Source organism: Mus pahari, chromosome 7 (assembly GCF_900095145.1).
Source record: "Mus pahari chromosome 7, PAHARI_EIJ_v1.1, whole genome shotgun sequence".
NCBI classification, from domain to species: Eukaryota; Metazoa; Chordata; class Mammalia; order Rodentia; family Muridae; genus Mus; species Mus pahari.
In genome coordinates, this window is record NC_034596.1 from 28619609 (window position 1) to 28637296 (window position 17688).

A 17688-nucleotide genomic window follows, 5' to 3' on the forward strand; every position below is an offset into this window, starting at 1 on the left:
AAAGAAAGAAAGAAAGAAAGAAAGCAAGCAAGCACATGGATATTGGTCTCATGTACCTGGATATATGCACGTGTGAATGTGAATGTGCCCATGTATAAGCAAGTATCTTTGCATATCTTATGTAGGAGCATGTCATATGAGTGTGCAGGCAGGATTGTGTGTGTGTGTGTGTGTGTACTTGTGAGAGTTCATCTGTGAGCGTGTACCCATGAGTCTCAGTGAGTGAGCTTGTCCTCAGATACTTGTGCGTGTCTGAAGACTGGAACACTCTGTAACAGGGGTAGTGAGGAAGGGGACGAAGGCCTTGGCTATGCCAATGTCTTCAGGCAGCATTTGATGAAACAGCTCTGAGCATGGGGTCCGGAGGTGTTTATGTAGCTATGTTTTGATGGCTTTAGGAAGGTCATAGAGACCTTTTAGAGTCATGCTGCTGACCAACAAGACCTGGGGCTTTCCTGTAGCTGATGGGTAAGTCCCAGGCTTCTCAGGGAAGGCAACCTAGTGGGACTCTGCCCCTGGCTGGCCAGGTGGATGGGTGTGTTATATGGTGGATTTTGTGAGATGCAAGACCAGTGTCATGAGCAGTGTCCTGGGTTGATGGCAGAGGAAAAGAGAGGGTGGCAAGAGTCTGAGGCCCTGTAGGTGTCCTCATACTTGTAGGTGGCTATAGGATAGACTCTGAAGAAAGGTGCTTCAGTATAGTAGTCACTGCAGTGAACCTTGATGGGCACAGGGAAGCTGTTCCATAAGGAGAGGACCTAGGGCCGGTGTGGAGGTGCTTCTCTGCCTGTTCCATGGAACAACATGAGGTAGGCTGAAAATCCTCAGTTTTGGACCTCTGGATGTGCTGGGTTTCTTGGGGAATCACTTTATGAGAGCTAGTGGTGTAAAACCATAGACCCGATGGAAAGGCGTCAAGACTGTCAGCAAACAGTGAACTGAGCAGGAAGGGAGTACGCCACCCAATCAGAAGCCAGAGCATCTGCAGGCACCAGCTGAGACTCTGATGGCAGTGGTCCGCACCATTGCTGGTAGAAGTCAATGCCTCTCTATCGTGTTGCAGGTTACCACTACAATGATCTGGTGTCCCCGCAGTACCTGAGCCTCATCGCCAACCTGTCGGGCTGCACTGCACACCGCCGCGTGAACAACTGCTCAGACATGTGCTTCCACCAGAAGTATAGGACGCACGATGGCACGTGCAACAATCTACAGCACCCAATGTGGGGTGCCTCACTGACAGCCTTCGAGCGCCTGCTGAAGGCTGTGTATGAGAATGGATTCAATACACCCCGGGGCATTAATTCTCAGCGTCAGTACAATGGGCATGTATTACCCATGCCCCGCCTAGTGTCCACCACACTGATTGGGACAGAGGTGATCACCCCCGATGAGCAGTTTACACACATGCTGATGCAATGGGGCCAGTTCCTTGACCATGACCTAGACTCTACAGTGGTAGCCCTGAGCCAGGCCCGCTTCTCTGATGGGCAGCACTGCAGCTCAGTATGCAGCAATGACCCTCCCTGTTTCTCGGTCATGATCCCCCCCAATGATCCCCGGGTGCGGAGTGGCGCCCGATGCATGTTCTTCGTGCGATCAAGCCCCGTGTGTGGCAGCGGCATGACGTCCCTGCTCATGAACTCTGTGTACCCTCGAGAGCAGATCAACCAGCTCACCTCCTACATTGATGCATCCAATGTGTACGGCAGCACAGACCACGAAGCCCACAGCATCCGGGACCTGGCCAGCCACCGGGGGCTGCTGCGTCAGGGCATTGTGCAGAGGTCTGGCAAGCCCCTGCTTCCCTTTGCCACCGGGCCACCCACTGAGTGCATGCGTGATGAGAATGAGAGCCCAATACCATGCTTTCTGGCCGGTGACCACCGAGCCAACGAGCAGCTTGGCCTGACCAGCATGCATACGCTGTGGTTCCGGGAGCACAACCGCATTGCAGCAGAGCTGTTGAAGCTGAACCCACACTGGGATGGGGACACTGTCTACCACGAGACCCGCAAGATAGTGGGGGCAGAGATACAGCACATCACCTACCGGCACTGGCTGCCCAAGATCCTGGGGGAGGTGGGCATGAAGATGCTAGGTGAGTACCGGGGCTACGACCCCAGTGTCAATGCTGGCATCTTTAATGCCTTTGCCACTGCAGCCTTCAGGTTCGGTCACACTCTGATCAACCCTCTGCTCTACCGGCTGGATGAGAACTTTGAGCCCATCCCTCAGGGCCATGTGCCCCTCCACAAAGCCTTCTTCTCGCCCTTCCGGATTGTCAACGAGGGGGGCATTGACCCACTTCTCCGAGGGCTGTTTGGAGTGGCAGGGAAGATGCGCATTCCGTCTCAATTGCTGAACACGGAGCTCACGGAGAGGCTGTTCTCCATGGCCCACACAGTGGCCCTGGATCTGGCTGCCATCAATATCCAACGAGGCCGGGACCACGGCATCCCACCCTACCATGACTACAGAGTCTACTGCAACTTGTCAGCTGCTTACACCTTTGAGGACCTGAAAAATGAGATCAAGAGCCCCGTGATCCGGGAGAAACTGCAGAGGTGGGTACTGGTAAGCTGGGGCCCTTTGATGGGGTACGTAGATGTCAAGAGACCTTGGCTGTGAACTGCGATGGCACTGTCTCTAGGTTCAGGCTTTGGTGGTGACTTGTGGACAGGTGAGAGAAATCTATGGTGGCTGAGATTGGACAGCTTGTGGTCTACTGGTCAAGATGCTACAGAGCCAGCCCAGGGTTGGGGTAGTCATGTCTGCCGGCCTCTCTGTGCTCAGGAGGTGGACTTTGTAAACTGTAAGGAGTTTTCTGTTGAGATAGCAGTTATACTTACCTAGCTGGGACAGTAAGAGTCACGTGGTAAATTGGGTCTCAGACTGGCCAGCCTCCTGGGCCTGGCTCTCCACCTATAGTATGACTCATGCATGAGTGGCTATTGCTCATAGAAGAGGAGAACTGGCCTGGGAGCTGAATAACAGATGTGGGAGTTTCAGGTGGAGATGAATAACCCCCCCCTCAGAGGATAGACTTGCGTCTGCTTGGGACTTGGCTCTCTCATCTAGGGCCAGGCTTCTTCGGACCTTCTGCCTCCTAGGGGCTGTTCACACCTGAAGGCTTGCAGGAAGCTCTCCCTTATGAAATACTGCAGTTTCTGAATGAGAGCTGCCTCCCTGCGCTCCAGTGCACTTACATAATGGGCTTTGATTACTGGCGAGGGAAGCACGGGAGTTCTCCACGGAGGACAATACATTTTTTTTTTTTTGGTCACCGTTATGCTTAATTGGGATTTATGCTCACTGACTGTACTTCATGGGGCACCATGTCCCCTGTGTTCCCATCCAGATGGCCACGGATGGCTTTCCCAGTCATCTTTTGCTTGCCAAAATATTTCAGAACTTCTTGGTTTCTGGTAATCTTGCCACTGCTGTTGCTGGAGATGGTGGGCCTGGACCAGCTGTAGAGGAGAGACCCCTGGCAAAGACAAGACACATGCACGCGCGCGCGCGCGCGCGCACACACACACACACACACACACACACACACACACACACACACATTAGTCATTTATTCTTTCTGTGAACCAATTACAAAGAGGAAAAAAAATGAGATGTGACTGGGAGGAGAGCTGAATGGCCATGAAAGCCAAGGCTGCCGGGATTTTCAGCAGACCTTGGAGAACACGGCTGTCGTCTACTGTCCCAGCAGTCTCTTGAAGTTTTACATTTCAGGGCAGCCTGGGGATGAAGACGTGGGCTGAATCTGGGCTTCTCTCCCTGGTGGGGTCCCCAGGCCCCCTTGGGGGGGGTCTGTAGTGCCATGGAGAGCGTCCCCAGCAGACCCGAAACAGATATCCTTCAGCCTTCTTCTATCCCTTTACAAGGAGGGCATAGAGCAGGCGTCCTGAGGTGGCCCTGGCATCTGGTGTCCATGCAGCAAGGCCAGCAGCCCTCTTATGTTCCCGTGGCAGGTGACTTCCAGTAAGGCGTGGGAGGCTTTTGTCCAGGGTGCTTGTCCCTGAACGTCAGTGACCACAGTTTGTGCATGGACAGGCTAGATGGCAGCTTGATGAGAGTAGATTTGATGGAAGAGGAATGTATGTCATGTTGGAAGACGAATATCTGTCTTTTCAGTGGCGTGTCACATTGTTGCACGCCCCCTCCGCCAGCAAGGAAGACGTAACCACCAGTTCTTCTAACAGCAGTTTATTCAGCAACCTTCTTTCTTCATCTCCCACTTCATCTCCCTCTTCATCTCCCCCGAACCCCGGGAAAAGTCCAATATATATGCATTCACGCCAACCAATCACACCAGGCAATGTAGCTTTGCCAGGTGAGCAAGCTCAGCCAATGATCAGCAGGGATAACAGCAGCAGCCAAATAAGGACTTGTTTATTATAAGAACACTCTTCCTATAGGCGCCATGTTGGGGTGTGGCCCCAGGGGCTGTGGCTCCCCACATCACATAGATTACAGGGTGCTTGCTCCTCTGTCACTCCAAGCCTGGTGGAGAATGGAGGGTTGGGCATAGGGGTTGGAAGATGTTATTTCAGACACCAGCACAGTCTCTCGCAGCAATTGGAACCAAGACTACCTGGTGCCTTGTAAGCTTTTGGGAAATTGCACAAGGCTAGAAAAGAAAAGTCTTTTGACACTGCTGGTTCATTCTTTCTTTCTTTCTTTTTTTTTTTTTTTAAAGATTTTACTTATTTATTATATGTAACTACACTGTAGCTGTCTTCAGACACACCAGAGCGGGAGTCGGGTCTTGTTATGGATGGTTGTGAGCCACCATGTGGTTGCTGGGACTTGGAACTCAGGACCTTCGGAAGAGCAGTCGGCACTCTTAACCACTGAGCCATCTCTCCAGCCCTGCTGGTTCTTTCTGTATGGGCATACATATTTCAGGGCATGGAGGACTTAAGAGAATGCTTGTTAAACATTTGATAATGTTTAAGCTTCATGTTAGATATCTATCCTACTTAATTAACCAGCATTTCCATTGACAAATATGTTTCAATATATTGTCGGGTTTAACCTTATTCTTTTTAACTAGACTATTCATTATTCCTATACTTAAGGAAAAAGATAGGTGTGAAGATAGATAGGTTGCCTCATGGCAGATGGTTCTCCCTGGAGCACAAGGAAGAGAAAAGAGGAAAATTCTTTAAAATGTGATTAAAGATGATTTAAAGAAATAACAATGAACTCTCTTTGTCCAGTAAAAGTCTGGAGGATGTATGGGGGCCTTTCTCCTGTTTGCAGTGTTTCCTATCCCAGGCAGCCATGTTGGGCACACTCACCTTTGTCCTCGTCTATTGCAGACTGTATGGCTCGACCCTCAACATTGATCTGTTCCCGGCCCTCATGGTGGAAGACCTGGTCCCTGGCAGCCGCTTGGGGCCCACACTCATGTGTCTGCTCAGCACACAGTTCCGACGCCTGCGGGACGGAGACAGGTGGGTGCTAGAAAACTTCAGCTTACACAGTTGGTGTGGATCCGGGACAGAGAGGACCTGTGCTTGCTTGGGACAGGGAGAGCCCCTCCCCACTTGCCGCCCTTCAGATAGCTCCGTAACTCCTCAAGGCTGCCTGGCACCTTATCCTTTCAGGCTAACACACCTGAGTCCCAGGTACCATTGGCCTCTGAAGCCAATGAGAACGGATGTGCTTCCAGGAGCCTTTTGACCATCCAAGGCAGTACCGGGATTAGAGCGTTGTTTGGTTTGTTTGGGTTTTTGCGATTGGGTCTCACTGTATAGCTTAGGCTGGCCTCACACTCAGATGTGCATCCTAACAACCTTACTGAGACTTGAGGCTTTTGGCAAGATGATATATATATATATATAGAGAGAGAGAGAGAGAGAGAGAGAGTTAGTTAGTTAGTTAGTTAGTTAGTTTACTTTAGAAAATGGGAAAGAGGCCAAAGCATCAGCTGAGGAGTTTAGTTAGGAATTCCGCTATCCATCCTTTTGTCAAGAGTAGCCATCTTCTTATTTATTGGGTGGAAATTTGAGCAATGGTGGCTTTTTTTTTTTTTTTTTTTTTAATTCCTGCTAATTGAATCCATGATTTCCATGTTGGGAGAACGTTCTTTTGGATCCTTGCGGCTGATATTCTCCCTGCCCTCTGCTGACCCCACTGACCCTGCTCTTGTCATCCCCGGAGTCCAGGTTGTGGTATGAGAACCCAGGCGTGTTCTCCCCCGCCCAGCTGACACAGCTCAAGCAGACGTCCCTGGCGAGGATCCTCTGTGACAACTCAGACAACATCACCAGGGTGCAGCAGGATGTGTTCAGGGTGGCAGAGTTCCCCCACGGTTATAGCAGCTGTGAGGACATCCCCAGAGTGGACCTGCGCGTGTGGCAGGACTGTTGTGAAGGTAGGCGCTGCCAGCACCCTGCCCTCACTGTCTCCCCATTGCTGCTGCTTTGTCTGAGAACGGGGGGAGTAGCCTTTGCCCCTCGGTGTGGGAATTATTTGTGATCGCTTTGCTTAGTGAGCGGTTACATGGTCTGAGGGATGAATGTCCAGTTTTATCCTTGAGCCTTGGCTATGGGTTGATAACTCCACTCCCTCTGCCTCTTGATGAACTTAGGAGGCACCCAAGACTAGAGGGCTGCTTTACCCTGTAGATGTGCACTAAAGTGCGGGTGGAAGTTCAGTACAGAAGATGCTCACGCCAACCACTGAGCCCCATGTGTCATAAACGCCATACGCTTAGTGTCGCCTTTTGTCTGACTGCGATGGCAGTTATCACCAGAGACGTCTCCTGTTAAGATGTCACCAGAAGAACTTTGCAGCCTCGTTACAATCTTAGTCTGCACCTCTTACGTCAAACAAAAATACTGTGTAAAAGAGACCAAACCTTTAGTGAGTTTGCATGACATGTCTAACATTTAACTTATTGAACAGCTTCATGCGAGTGCTTCTGCGTTGAGCCCCGTGAGTCCTGCCCACAAAGGGTGGCAATCAGCTCCGCCAGGAAGCAAAGCAAGCATGCTATGTGATGTTGATACCACCCTGTCACTTACAGGAAGGGGTGGACTTTCTTCTCGAAGAGCCAGAGGGTAGCCTGCAGGTGTGAGAGGTCTTGATGTTAGGTCTGGAGAGTCTAATAATGGGGTCTGTGTAGTACATTCCTGTCAGCCTGGGCAGGCCTGCTCCCAACCATGTCTGTCCATCTCACAGAGGCCACCAGCACAGCCCTAGCAGCCGCTGGCCTCTGTGGTGACTGTTCTCCAGTCTCTTTCCCACTTTACATTCTTCAGTTCCCTTCTTGGTTAACCTCCGTTTCCAGTTTCTAATTGGACTGCAATTTTGGCTTTATTCAAACTATGATCAGAGCCCCATAGATAATAAAGCTGGGGACATTTACAGCCTAAGCCAAGTGACATAGTGTTTGTGGTGAGGAGAGGGCTCCAGAGGACAGATGCTCCAGGCACTCATGGTTCTCAGCCCTGCCCTACCCATTGGGACCCTGAACAAGATGGGCCACGTAAGGCTGGAAAAGAGACGCACAGAGTTCAGAACTGTGGTTATTTTTCTGCTAAAGTAGTCACTCAAGATAATTAATAACTATTAAAATCGGGTTGGCTTTGGAAGCTGCATTTAATATCCTAAGAGGCTGTTTGGCATGGGTGCAACTGTACGTGAGTGTGTGTGACCAAAGTGATATTTTTGCATGCCTTTCTCCCATATGTATATATTTGTGTATATGTTTATCTGTGTTTCATGTTCTCTCTCTCCCTGTCTCTCCCTCTCTCCCTCTCTCCCTCTCTCCCTCTCTCCATGTATTATAAGAAGGACATTGTAGTTACTGTGTACCTAATCCTAAATTACTGCTATTCTTGAGATCACACTCTAGGAACTTATATTTGCCTTTACTTCTTTTTGCTTTAAATCTCCCAGGTTTTTCCAGTTTAAGTACTTTCCTGCAAGGATAGCATCATTCTGTCTGTAGCAGACTGTTGTCTTCAAAGTAGTGTGCAAGGCCGGTCCTTACTTTCAGACACAGAGGCTCTATTTTCTGATAACAACACCAGGGCCCTTTCTGCTACAGAAGCAGAGCCAGGCTTCATTCTTTTACTTAGAAGTTTCCATGGTTCTGGAAGGGATGTCTCTGAGGCAGGCATTGTCTTGGCTTGTGCCTCTGTTCTAATCCATTGTCCCAGCTGCTGCAGAGGCTCAGTGCCCAAGGCTCTTGTCGACACAGCTTCTTCCAGATACTGTGCCTCTTAAAATAGCAGGCTCTGTCCAACCCCGAGGGCTTCAAGATTTTAAATTTATGGTTTCCACTTTAGCCTAAACCCATTCCTAACGTATAGTAGAAAACACAAAACATTGAAATCTTGCAAGAAAAATAATGTTGGTTGCTGTTAACTATTGGGGTGGAGGGGGTGGGACGTGTATGTGTACGGTGTATGCTTGCATAGTATGTATATGTCTGCATTCGTGCATGTACACTTGGCATGTGGATGTGTACACTTTGCATGTAGAGGCCGGGGTTGGCATCCAGTGCCTCCTTTGTTCACCCTCCACCTTATTTACTCAACAGGGTCTTCTATTGACCCTAGAGCATGACAGTACCATTTGTCTAGCTAGCCAGCTCTCTCTAGAGATTCAAGTTCCATTCCTCTGATTGCTCAGCAAGTACTGTATTTACTGAGCTGTCTCCCCAAACCATGTTCTTCTAAGCTTAGAAGAAGGCTCGTGAGGGATCATTTCCTGCAGCTGCACCGGGGTCACAGCACCAAGAGCAACACCTGTGTACCCCAGAAGCTGAAAGAGCTGCTTCTGAGCTGGGTAGTGTCCATTTCCTTATATAGATGTGAGATTGTAGCCTAGGGACTGATAAGTCGTAGGACATTGTCACACACACACACACACACACACACACACACACACACACACACACATCCCACGTATGTATACTCAGAGACACTCACAGGCAGGTAAATTCCAATCAATACTCACATGCAGTCACAATTTGAAATCTTGCAGCAATCATTGAAATACTATAGATAATTTGAATATTTCACCCAAATTCATCAACTGTATTAACATTTCCTATAGATTTACTTACACTTTTACTTATGCATGTTTTATGTGTGCACAAGTATGTATTATCTATAAATAAAGCACAAAAGTTTTTTTATAAATAAATAAACCACAAAAGTTGCAGATTTTCTGCTACCTGCTCCTAAACAATTTACTGAAGTATAATCATAATTGGAAAATTTCACATGGAAAAATTTGTTACCTAATTTTTGGATCTTGTTTAAATTTTACTGTTCTCCCAATGATGTTAGTTCATGATAGGTTCCACCCAGGCGCCTCACTTAATTTTACTTGCAAGTTCCCAAACTCCTGTATCCAGTAAGAGGTCTTGGTCTGTCTCCATCTGGGCCCTTTTGGTAGCTTTCCGTCTGTGTGGGTTTTTCTGACTTTTTCCCAAAGGTTAAATACAACAATGGGACATGGATCGAGGCACACAGGGCTGTGTTATGTATGCTTGTTTTATGCACCATAGTAGGAGGCATGAGGGACAAGTTTGTCCCATGACTAGTTAATTACTGAAAACGTATGACTAGAAATTCTGGTGAGTGTCAGGAGGTTACAAACATGTGACTTCAGTTAGAATCTGAACATTCTCCTCCTTTGCAGCAAATTCTTCTATTGTACAAGGCCCTGGGTGGAGGAGTAGGCCGGTCTTAGGTAGACGAGGTGTTCCAGGTGAGGGTCAGAATTGGAGGTCAGGTGTCCTGTATACACAGAACTTTCCACGTGTTACCATGGTTTGGTACAATTGCTTTGTGAACACAGCCATTTCTATAGCAGCAACATTGGGTGTGGTGTTGCACTAGGGCCAAAGTGCATGAAGCTGACACAGGCCAGGCAGAACCGCGTGGTCCAGTTGTACTTTATGCTTGAGGGATAGCTGGAGCATCCTAGGGAAATATGGTGGCTCTGGATTCCCAGAACCCATCTAAGGTATAGTTCTCAGGTCAGGGCCACTGGACACACCCATTCACATGGGACACACCCTGCCTTCTTGTTCTCCAGTAATCTGGAGAACAAGGCTTTATGACGGAGAATCACCCTTGCCTTCTTCTAGAATCTCCAGCTTTGTTTGTCTTGGCTTCAGTTTTTAGAAAAGATTGCAGGAAGAGGTTCTAATCATTGCTGCAAAAGGCCATACCGCTGTGGATCTGGTTTGTGTCCCCAGAGCCATCTGAGAAGCCACTTTATCTACTCTGATTAGTGCACAGGCCAGATTTAATCCTCCCAGCTTAACTCAGGTCAGATAATGATCAGTGACAGCAAATGGTGTGCCTCTCAAGGACTGTTATGTGGTCAGAAGGGAGGCCTTGGCACAGTTAGCACACGTCCTCTCATTTCTAGGGACAGACACCGGGACCTACAGTCTTATCCAGAGAGGCAGCTGCCACTGGTCTCTGTATTAATCCTTAGCCTTTGCCAGGGTTTCTGCATCAGTGGGGTCACAGGACTTTAGAATTTGTTAAAGATGGCCTTTGCTTTCTTCTGGGCCAGGCTATTCTAATGGGGAAAAGGAGATATAAAAATGGCTGGCTTTTGTGGATAGTGTAGATAGGCTTAAGTGAGAGAGAATAGGATTTCTCCACATATCTAGAGCTTGGGATGAGGCCTCAACCAAGGCAAGGCAGTGTTTGGAAATGACTTGGACTTGTTCCAAGGTTGATTTGAGCTGATCATGAGGTCTCATGGGGCAGAGTGTCATCTGACAAGGGCAAGAGGACTTAGATCATAAACATAGAGTGCTAAAATCTACATGTGTGGGCTGCAGGAGGGCATAGTGGTCACCTGGGATGCCATGGTGCCGGGCAGTTTGTCCTCAGGTGGACTTGCTCGAAGCTTTTAGCAGGGTTGAATAATGGAACCACAGACACTCATAGACCCACTGTTAACTCCATGAGTCCCTTTAGGTGTTGCCTGACATTCCTGTATCCTAATTGAAGGGGGAAGAGAGAGGATGGGTTATAAAAATAACTCCTACTTTACACAAGGTAAGTGTGTCCTAAATCAGAGTCATTTGTAGCTGATTTCCCACTTCGTTTTTTTTCACCAGACTGTAGGACCAGGGGACAATTCAATGCCTTCTCTTACCATTTCCGGGGAAGACGGTCTCTAGAGTTTAGCTATGAGGAGGATAAGCCCACAAAGAGAGCCAGGTGGCGGAAAGCGCTAAGGTGAGTTTTGGTGGGCTCTGGAAGGTATCCTGCCTAAAAATTGCAGCCATCTCTGGAGTAGACGGAGGTCTTGCTGTTGCTTTGGGCTCAGTCATAGCCTAGGTGGCTATAGCAGAAATGTCCTAGAGTACAGAGTCCTCTGTGTCCTTCTTGACAGTGCTGGGCTGTAGTGTGCTATACTGTGCTACAGAAGGGATGCACTTAGGAATGTTGGCTTAGACTTGGCACACTGACTCTTTGCATCTTATCCTCACTCCTTAGTGTAAAACATGGCAAACATCTTAGCAATGCCACATCAGCCACCCACGAGCACTTGGAAGGACCAGCAACTAATGACCTCAAGGAACTTGTTCTGGAAATGCAAAAGATCATCACGGGCCTCAGAAAACAGGTGAGGGTCTCCGGAGTCACTGTCATCCGCTCCTCCTTGGACCTTTCACCAGCACATCTCTTGCCGCCTGGGTTCCCCAGAGGCCTTGCATTTCTGAGTGATTGTGAAGGCATTGTCTTGCCCTTACCTGCTGGGGCATGGCCACGTGTAGAACTTGCTTTGCTCCAGCTTGCATCTAGCTAGGTTCCATAGGAGTCATGTCTTCATGTTTCCCTGCGAACTAGTGTGTTAGGTACTTCTGTATTGCTGGTGATTCAATATCCTAACCAAGACAATGTATAGAAGAGCTTTCTTGGGCTTACAGTATCAGAGATTTAAGAGTCCATGGTTGTGGGTAGAAGCACTGCCGTGGGAGTAGAAAGCCAAGGTTTCACATCTTGAATGGAAAGCACACGAGTTTGAAAAGGAACCAGGCAATGGTGCAAGGCTTTGAAATCTCAGAGTCTGCTCACACTGATGGACTTCTTCCAACATGGCCACGCCTCCTAGACCTCCCCCAAACAACTGGGAAACATCTGCCCAAATGCCCAGGACTACTAGGGGACATTCAGACCACCACAGCTGGGACACAGGGGAGTGGACAGTTGGTGTCTCTTAAGTTTAGAGTACTTTGCCAAGGAATATGGCTTAAGAGGACACCATTGGAATAGACAGAAAGTCCCAGAAAACTCAGGCAAAGTCAGATGAATTAGTGTGGGAGAAGACAAACCTGAATTCCTGTTGGTTAACCATTTCTTGTAGAATAGTTTGGAAATAACTGTTTCCAGAGCCTAGTCAGTCAGTGATGGTAGACTGGCAGAAGCTGCATGGCAGGGCACCAGGACTTCACACTACAGCCCTGGCTGAGGATCTACACATAAAGCCCTCTCTTCCTGTCTAAGGAACTTTGATCTGCTTCTCTGAAGCTCTGTGTTTAGTTACTAAAGGCCTTGTTTCAAAGAGAGGGAGGCTGAGACATGGGAGGTATGGTCACTCAATGACAAAGAACACGAAGGCCGTGGGCTTGAATTGTGAGGCAAAGAAGTGTTGTCCTGGGTGGTGTGGAGAGTGTCCCAGGAGGTAGTGTGCCATTAGTGACTGGTTTGTGGGATTCTTGGGACTCGCTCTTTCCCTGTCCCAAGGCTACTCATGTGATAAGCTGAGGGGAGACTCATGCAACTCAAATTCCTTTCTAGATTAAAAAAAAAAAAAAAAAAGCCATTCCTATGGCATCTGTTCCCGCTAGATCCTTGCCCTGCAGGCCTAGGGCTCCATCTCTGCATTCCAGCACCCAGCTAGGTTTTCTCTGAAGCACTAGTGGGTGGTGCTGGGGATTCCTGGCTCAGGCAGAGAAGCTCAGACCAACCCAAGGAGACCTCTGGATACTGATGAGCAGGTGTCCTTCGGACCAAGGGTTGGTCCAAGGAGTCCACATGGACTATCGCATACATTCTACCTGTGGTGTAGTTAGGGACTGCTCGGCTCAAGATGGCAGTAGACCTGACAATGCAGAATGGCCTTGGTACAGACAGATCAGGAAATTTTGGTCGTTCCCTGCATGACCTGTCTGTGCAGCCGCCTATGGCTCGTCAGTGCTGACAGCTGTCCAGATCCCAGCCACCTTGGTCCCTAGATATCTGGGCTTTGAGTTAAGTCAGAGTCAGCCACTGGTGCCCACAGTTCTCTCCACTGCCTGAGGATGCTCAGCTATCCTTTGGCTTTCTTCAAGGCCTCAAGTAAGAATGCAGAGAGCTAAAGAGAGCTAATACCTAAAACATCAGTTATGCCAGTGAGTCGTTCCTACAGAAGCTCGATTTGTTTCGTATGGAAATGCTGCAGCATGTCTCATTGTGAATAGCTCTTTGGCTAACTAAATTCCAGTTGGGATTTAGGCTGTTAGGTGGGAGGTCATCCTAATACAGAGACAACAAGGTGATCTTAGTGCCAAGGGGCCTCACAGAGTGGCTAGAGGGTTTGTGCTCTGCTCCAGTGTGAACCGGGGACTACACTGCACAGTAGATAGGCAGGGGCAGGGTTGAACTCCCGCAAGGCAAGTAGATTTCCAGCACCGGTTATAACGTGGGCAGCCTCTCCTCTGCTGGGTATGGCTGCTGAAGTTTATTCTATCAAGTCTGACTGCCCTGTGCCTTGCTGCAGATAAACAGCTTGGAGTCTCGGCTCAGCACCACAGAGTGTGTGGATGACAGCGGCGAATCTCACGGCGGCAGCACGAAGTGGAAAAAAGACCCGTGCACAGTTTGTGAGTGCAAAGTGAGTACGGGGGTCGAGTCTGTGTTCGTACCTGGAGAGCTGGTGGTCCAGGTGTCAGAGTGAGGTCCTGCTGGCCCTCATCGTCAGCCCTGGTTTCCCTTCATACACTGCAAAGAGCAACTAGGGGCCATTGTGTGAACCACCTTCTCAGCTAATGGTGTACAGGGAACATGCACACAAGTGGGAACCTGAGAACTCCACAGCTTAGGATCCATGCTGGGAAAGCTGGCTATTACATTCACACACACCCTTATTCCAATTATCTAGGTTTAGCCTGGGATATTAGTTACAGAAAATACTATCAGACATAGTCCATTTTTGGAAAGAGGTGACAGGTAGGCCAATGATAAACCTTGGTTATAAGCACAGATTCCCCTGAAGTCCTGGCGGGGATACAGAGAAGGCAGGACAGCAGGAATGAGGGAAGACCCAGGTCACCTCTTATCTAGCAGGGGACAGGGAACAGTACAGAGTACTCTAAGCATCCCTGGATTGCCTGGCTAAGGAAGACTCAGCTAGGAGAGGAAGGATTATCTGCAAAGAAGAGCGCTTCCCTCTAGCCTCAGTGTGCTTCCTGGCAGGATTAAGTGGAGACTGGGTTTGGGTAGGCTCACTCCTTTGATCCTAGGCCTCACTAGGGTTAGAGGACAATGGGTGGGATCCTCCAGGGAATGTATTTGTTGCTGAAATGCTCCAATTAGTGTCTTTAGTCCCAGTCCCAGTCCAGCTGAGTCGAGCACAGGGGCTAGGACATACTGTGGGGATGAGGGTAAGAACCATGGGGTGTCATACTGGGTCAGGGGTCATGTGGGTCCTGCCAAGCCGAGGGCCCAAGAATGACGAGAATTGATCTCCCTTCCTTTAGAATGGCCAGATCACCTGCTTTGTGGAAGCTTGCCAGCCTGCAGCCTGCCCCCAGCCTGTGAAAGTGGAAGGCGCTTGCTGTCCCGTCTGCTTAAAGAACACTGCAGACGAAAAGCCTTAGTGTTTCCGAGCTGAGCTCCTCGAAGCTGGTCCACAGATTCCTTGTGAGCCTAGATGACAACACGGGGAGCTTCAGACCACAGGACAAGTTGGGATCTCAGACATTTCAGGACCTCTGCTGTGTCATCGCAGAAGCAGCCGGGGGCTGCTTCACACCCTGTGTTTGTAGAAGGAAATTGAGCAGGCGGGAGTGGGTGCAGGCTCTGACCCTCACTTCATGTTAGACTTCTCAGGTTTATATTTAAGTGTTTTTAAATGGAAAATTGGTGCTACTATTAAATCACACAGTTGAGACATGGGTTTTCGAAATTGCTTCTGTTCAAGTGAGGCAGAAGGTCTTTGACAGGCTTCATTTAAACAGAAGCATTTGACAAATGGAACAGGATCTTATAAAATAGCATCCTGGGCCAAAATCCCTAGAGGGATACTAGGTCTTTCTGCCACTGCTCCTTCATGTCTGCCATCTTCCCCTTCAGGGCCCTTCAGTGTCTAATAACAATACCGACACAATCCTGCACCTTGGGACCGTGTCCACCCTTCTACACAGGACTGTCACATTATTAAGCCACAGTTAGAAATAATCTTGTTTCCACTTAGAACATGTGTAAATACTGCCTTGCTGTAAATTGAATGTGAAATCCTTTGGTCCCATGCCGTGTTGAGTGACCTGAACAGCCCCTTGCATCGGTAGAATGGTCTGCAGCCACCACCTGCCTTGGTTCCTGGCCATGGCGTAGGGAGGGTGATTCACTCTCCAGATCCTTTGAATAGGTGACAGGCAGGCGGAGCCCGAATGTCAGGAAATGACATTGTATGAATGCTTTAAAGGAAAAAAAAATCCCTATACCTCATTATTTTTTATTGCATGATGTTTTATAAAAATTTGCCCATTTTAGATGTTAGAAAAATTATTTCCACTATGCAAATTTCTTTTTAATTCAGTGAAAAGCAACTATTATACCTCATAGTCTCTTGTTTTTAATTGACCAAAATATTCCATTCTATTCTCACAAGGTCCTGAGGTCTCTTGCCTGAAAAAGCAAGTCTCACCCTATAGACACTGATGTGCCCAGCACTGCATGCCAGCCACTGTGGGGACATCAAGAGGGTCACCTGCCCAAAGGCTAGGGAGGAAGACCTCAAGGACACAGAGGAGTTGGAAAGGGACAAAATAGGTGCCATTCTAGGGAGCCCATGGTCAGATAGCAGATCCTCAGTTCTTGCAGCCTTGGGCTGATGTTGGGCAGTAAGGCCATTGTGGTGTGTACGTGTATGATCCCTATGCCGATACAATTACCTTCCTAGAGATAGATAGACGCAAAGCCACCTGTGTAAGGCTGCTGAGCAACGACAGCATCCCAGCACGGGTGTGTTCACGGTGGATTCGCCACCATCCATATGTAGAAGTGGTCCCCTTGGCTTGCCCTCATGTTGCTCATGGTATCCAGAAGCTGGTGGTCCAGCGGGGGTGGGCATTTGTGAAATAGTAAGCTGAACTTAGTGATGAGATTTCAGAGCAGACTTCTGTGAAGTAGGAGATGTGACCATGCATCTAAAATCGGATGACCGTGTAACTGCTCGGGCATAGAAATGGTGGGAGAGCCTGCTCTGGGTATCTGGTATTTCACATGAGCTCCAGGGGTATGTCTTGTGCCAAGGCACACAAGTGTCTGTGGACTTAGACAGATACCAAGGGTTTTTGTTCTCTGTTCCTATGTGGGAAGCTGGCTGTGATTTACATTAATTTCTGTATTTCAAACGAAGATGTCTGCAGATCTCCATTTTGATGTTACAGCCTCATTGCCCAGGCAGTGGGCAGCGCCCAGACACCCTCTGACTAGCCACTGCACTGGGCTTCTGTGATTCAAATAGTGTATATATTTATTTACTTCTGACTGTTGCCAACAGTCAAATGCCATTTTATGTTCCTTGTACTCAGTCCATTACCAAAGAGGTGTTTGCACTTTGTAATGATACCTTTCAGTTCAAATAAAAGGACCACAATCGTCAAGAGGAGAATATGTCCTTTTTACTTTAACACAAACAATAACTTGTTCACTGAATGATGTGGAAGTAAGAGGAAGGGGTCCAAGCTATGCTGTGAGCCACTGTGAGGGAGAAAAATGAAAGAAATGGGGAAGGGGTAGTTAAGAGGAACTTTCCTTTCTGAATAGGGAGGATGCTTCAGCCAGCCTGATGCTATGTGGGTTCAGCCCCTGGAACAAACCTCATGAGTTTATTTGTGGACCAGTATGTTCCACCTTCAGGAAATGCATGGTACTTTTGTCCCTCTGAGGGGACAGGGTGGGTGGGTAGCCTCTGCTCTTCCAAAGCATGAATATAGATCTTGCAGATCTCATCACACTGTCCAGGTAGAACATTTTCCGTGTGTTTGCTGATGTGTGGCCTTCAGCCTGAGCAAGGTGGCCTGGGACACAGGATAGGGAAAGAATGCTGTACTGGTGGAAGCAGAAAGTCGGCACTGTCTTTACGGAGCCTGGAGAAGATGATGCTGTTCATGTAACTATCATGCAAAAGAAGACGTAATGTTAAGGAAACCTGCATTAAATGTGTGTGTGTGTGTGTGTGTGTGTGTGTGTGTGTGTGTGTGAACATAGTCAGATTTGTGGAGACCAGAGATCCAAGTAAGGCATCTTCTTTGATCACTACCTGCCTTAACTGTTCATTCGGGGTCTCTCATGCGACATGGAGCTCACTAATTAGGTTAGGCTGGCTGGCCGAGAAGCCCTAGGGATCCTCCCACCCCCAGCTCCTCAGTGCTGGTATTGTAGGCACATAGCACTGCTCCTAACGTCT

General features: G+C 48.5%; 1 protein-coding gene across 2 annotated transcripts in view; it reads left to right on the plus strand.

Annotated features, from left to right (window-relative positions):
* Nucleotides 1–16887, plus strand: part of Pxdn (peroxidasin) — a 78396-nt gene extending 61509 nt beyond the window's left edge. For both annotated transcript variants that reach the window (XM_021201599.1, XM_029540780.1), the window contains 7 exons: nt 1064–2567; nt 5340–5474; nt 6189–6397; nt 11126–11246; nt 11508–11637; nt 13774–13887; nt 14753–16887. In XM_021201599.1, coding sequence (XP_021057258.1) covers nt 1064–2567; nt 5340–5474; nt 6189–6397; nt 11126–11246; nt 11508–11637; nt 13774–13887; nt 14753–14872 — 2333 coding nt within the window. In that variant the 3' untranslated portion in view covers nt 14873–16887. The remainder of the gene's footprint in view (nt 1–1063; nt 2568–5339; nt 5475–6188; nt 6398–11125; nt 11247–11507; nt 11638–13773; nt 13888–14752) is intronic.
* The last annotated feature ends 801 nt before the right edge of the window (nt 16888–17688 follow it).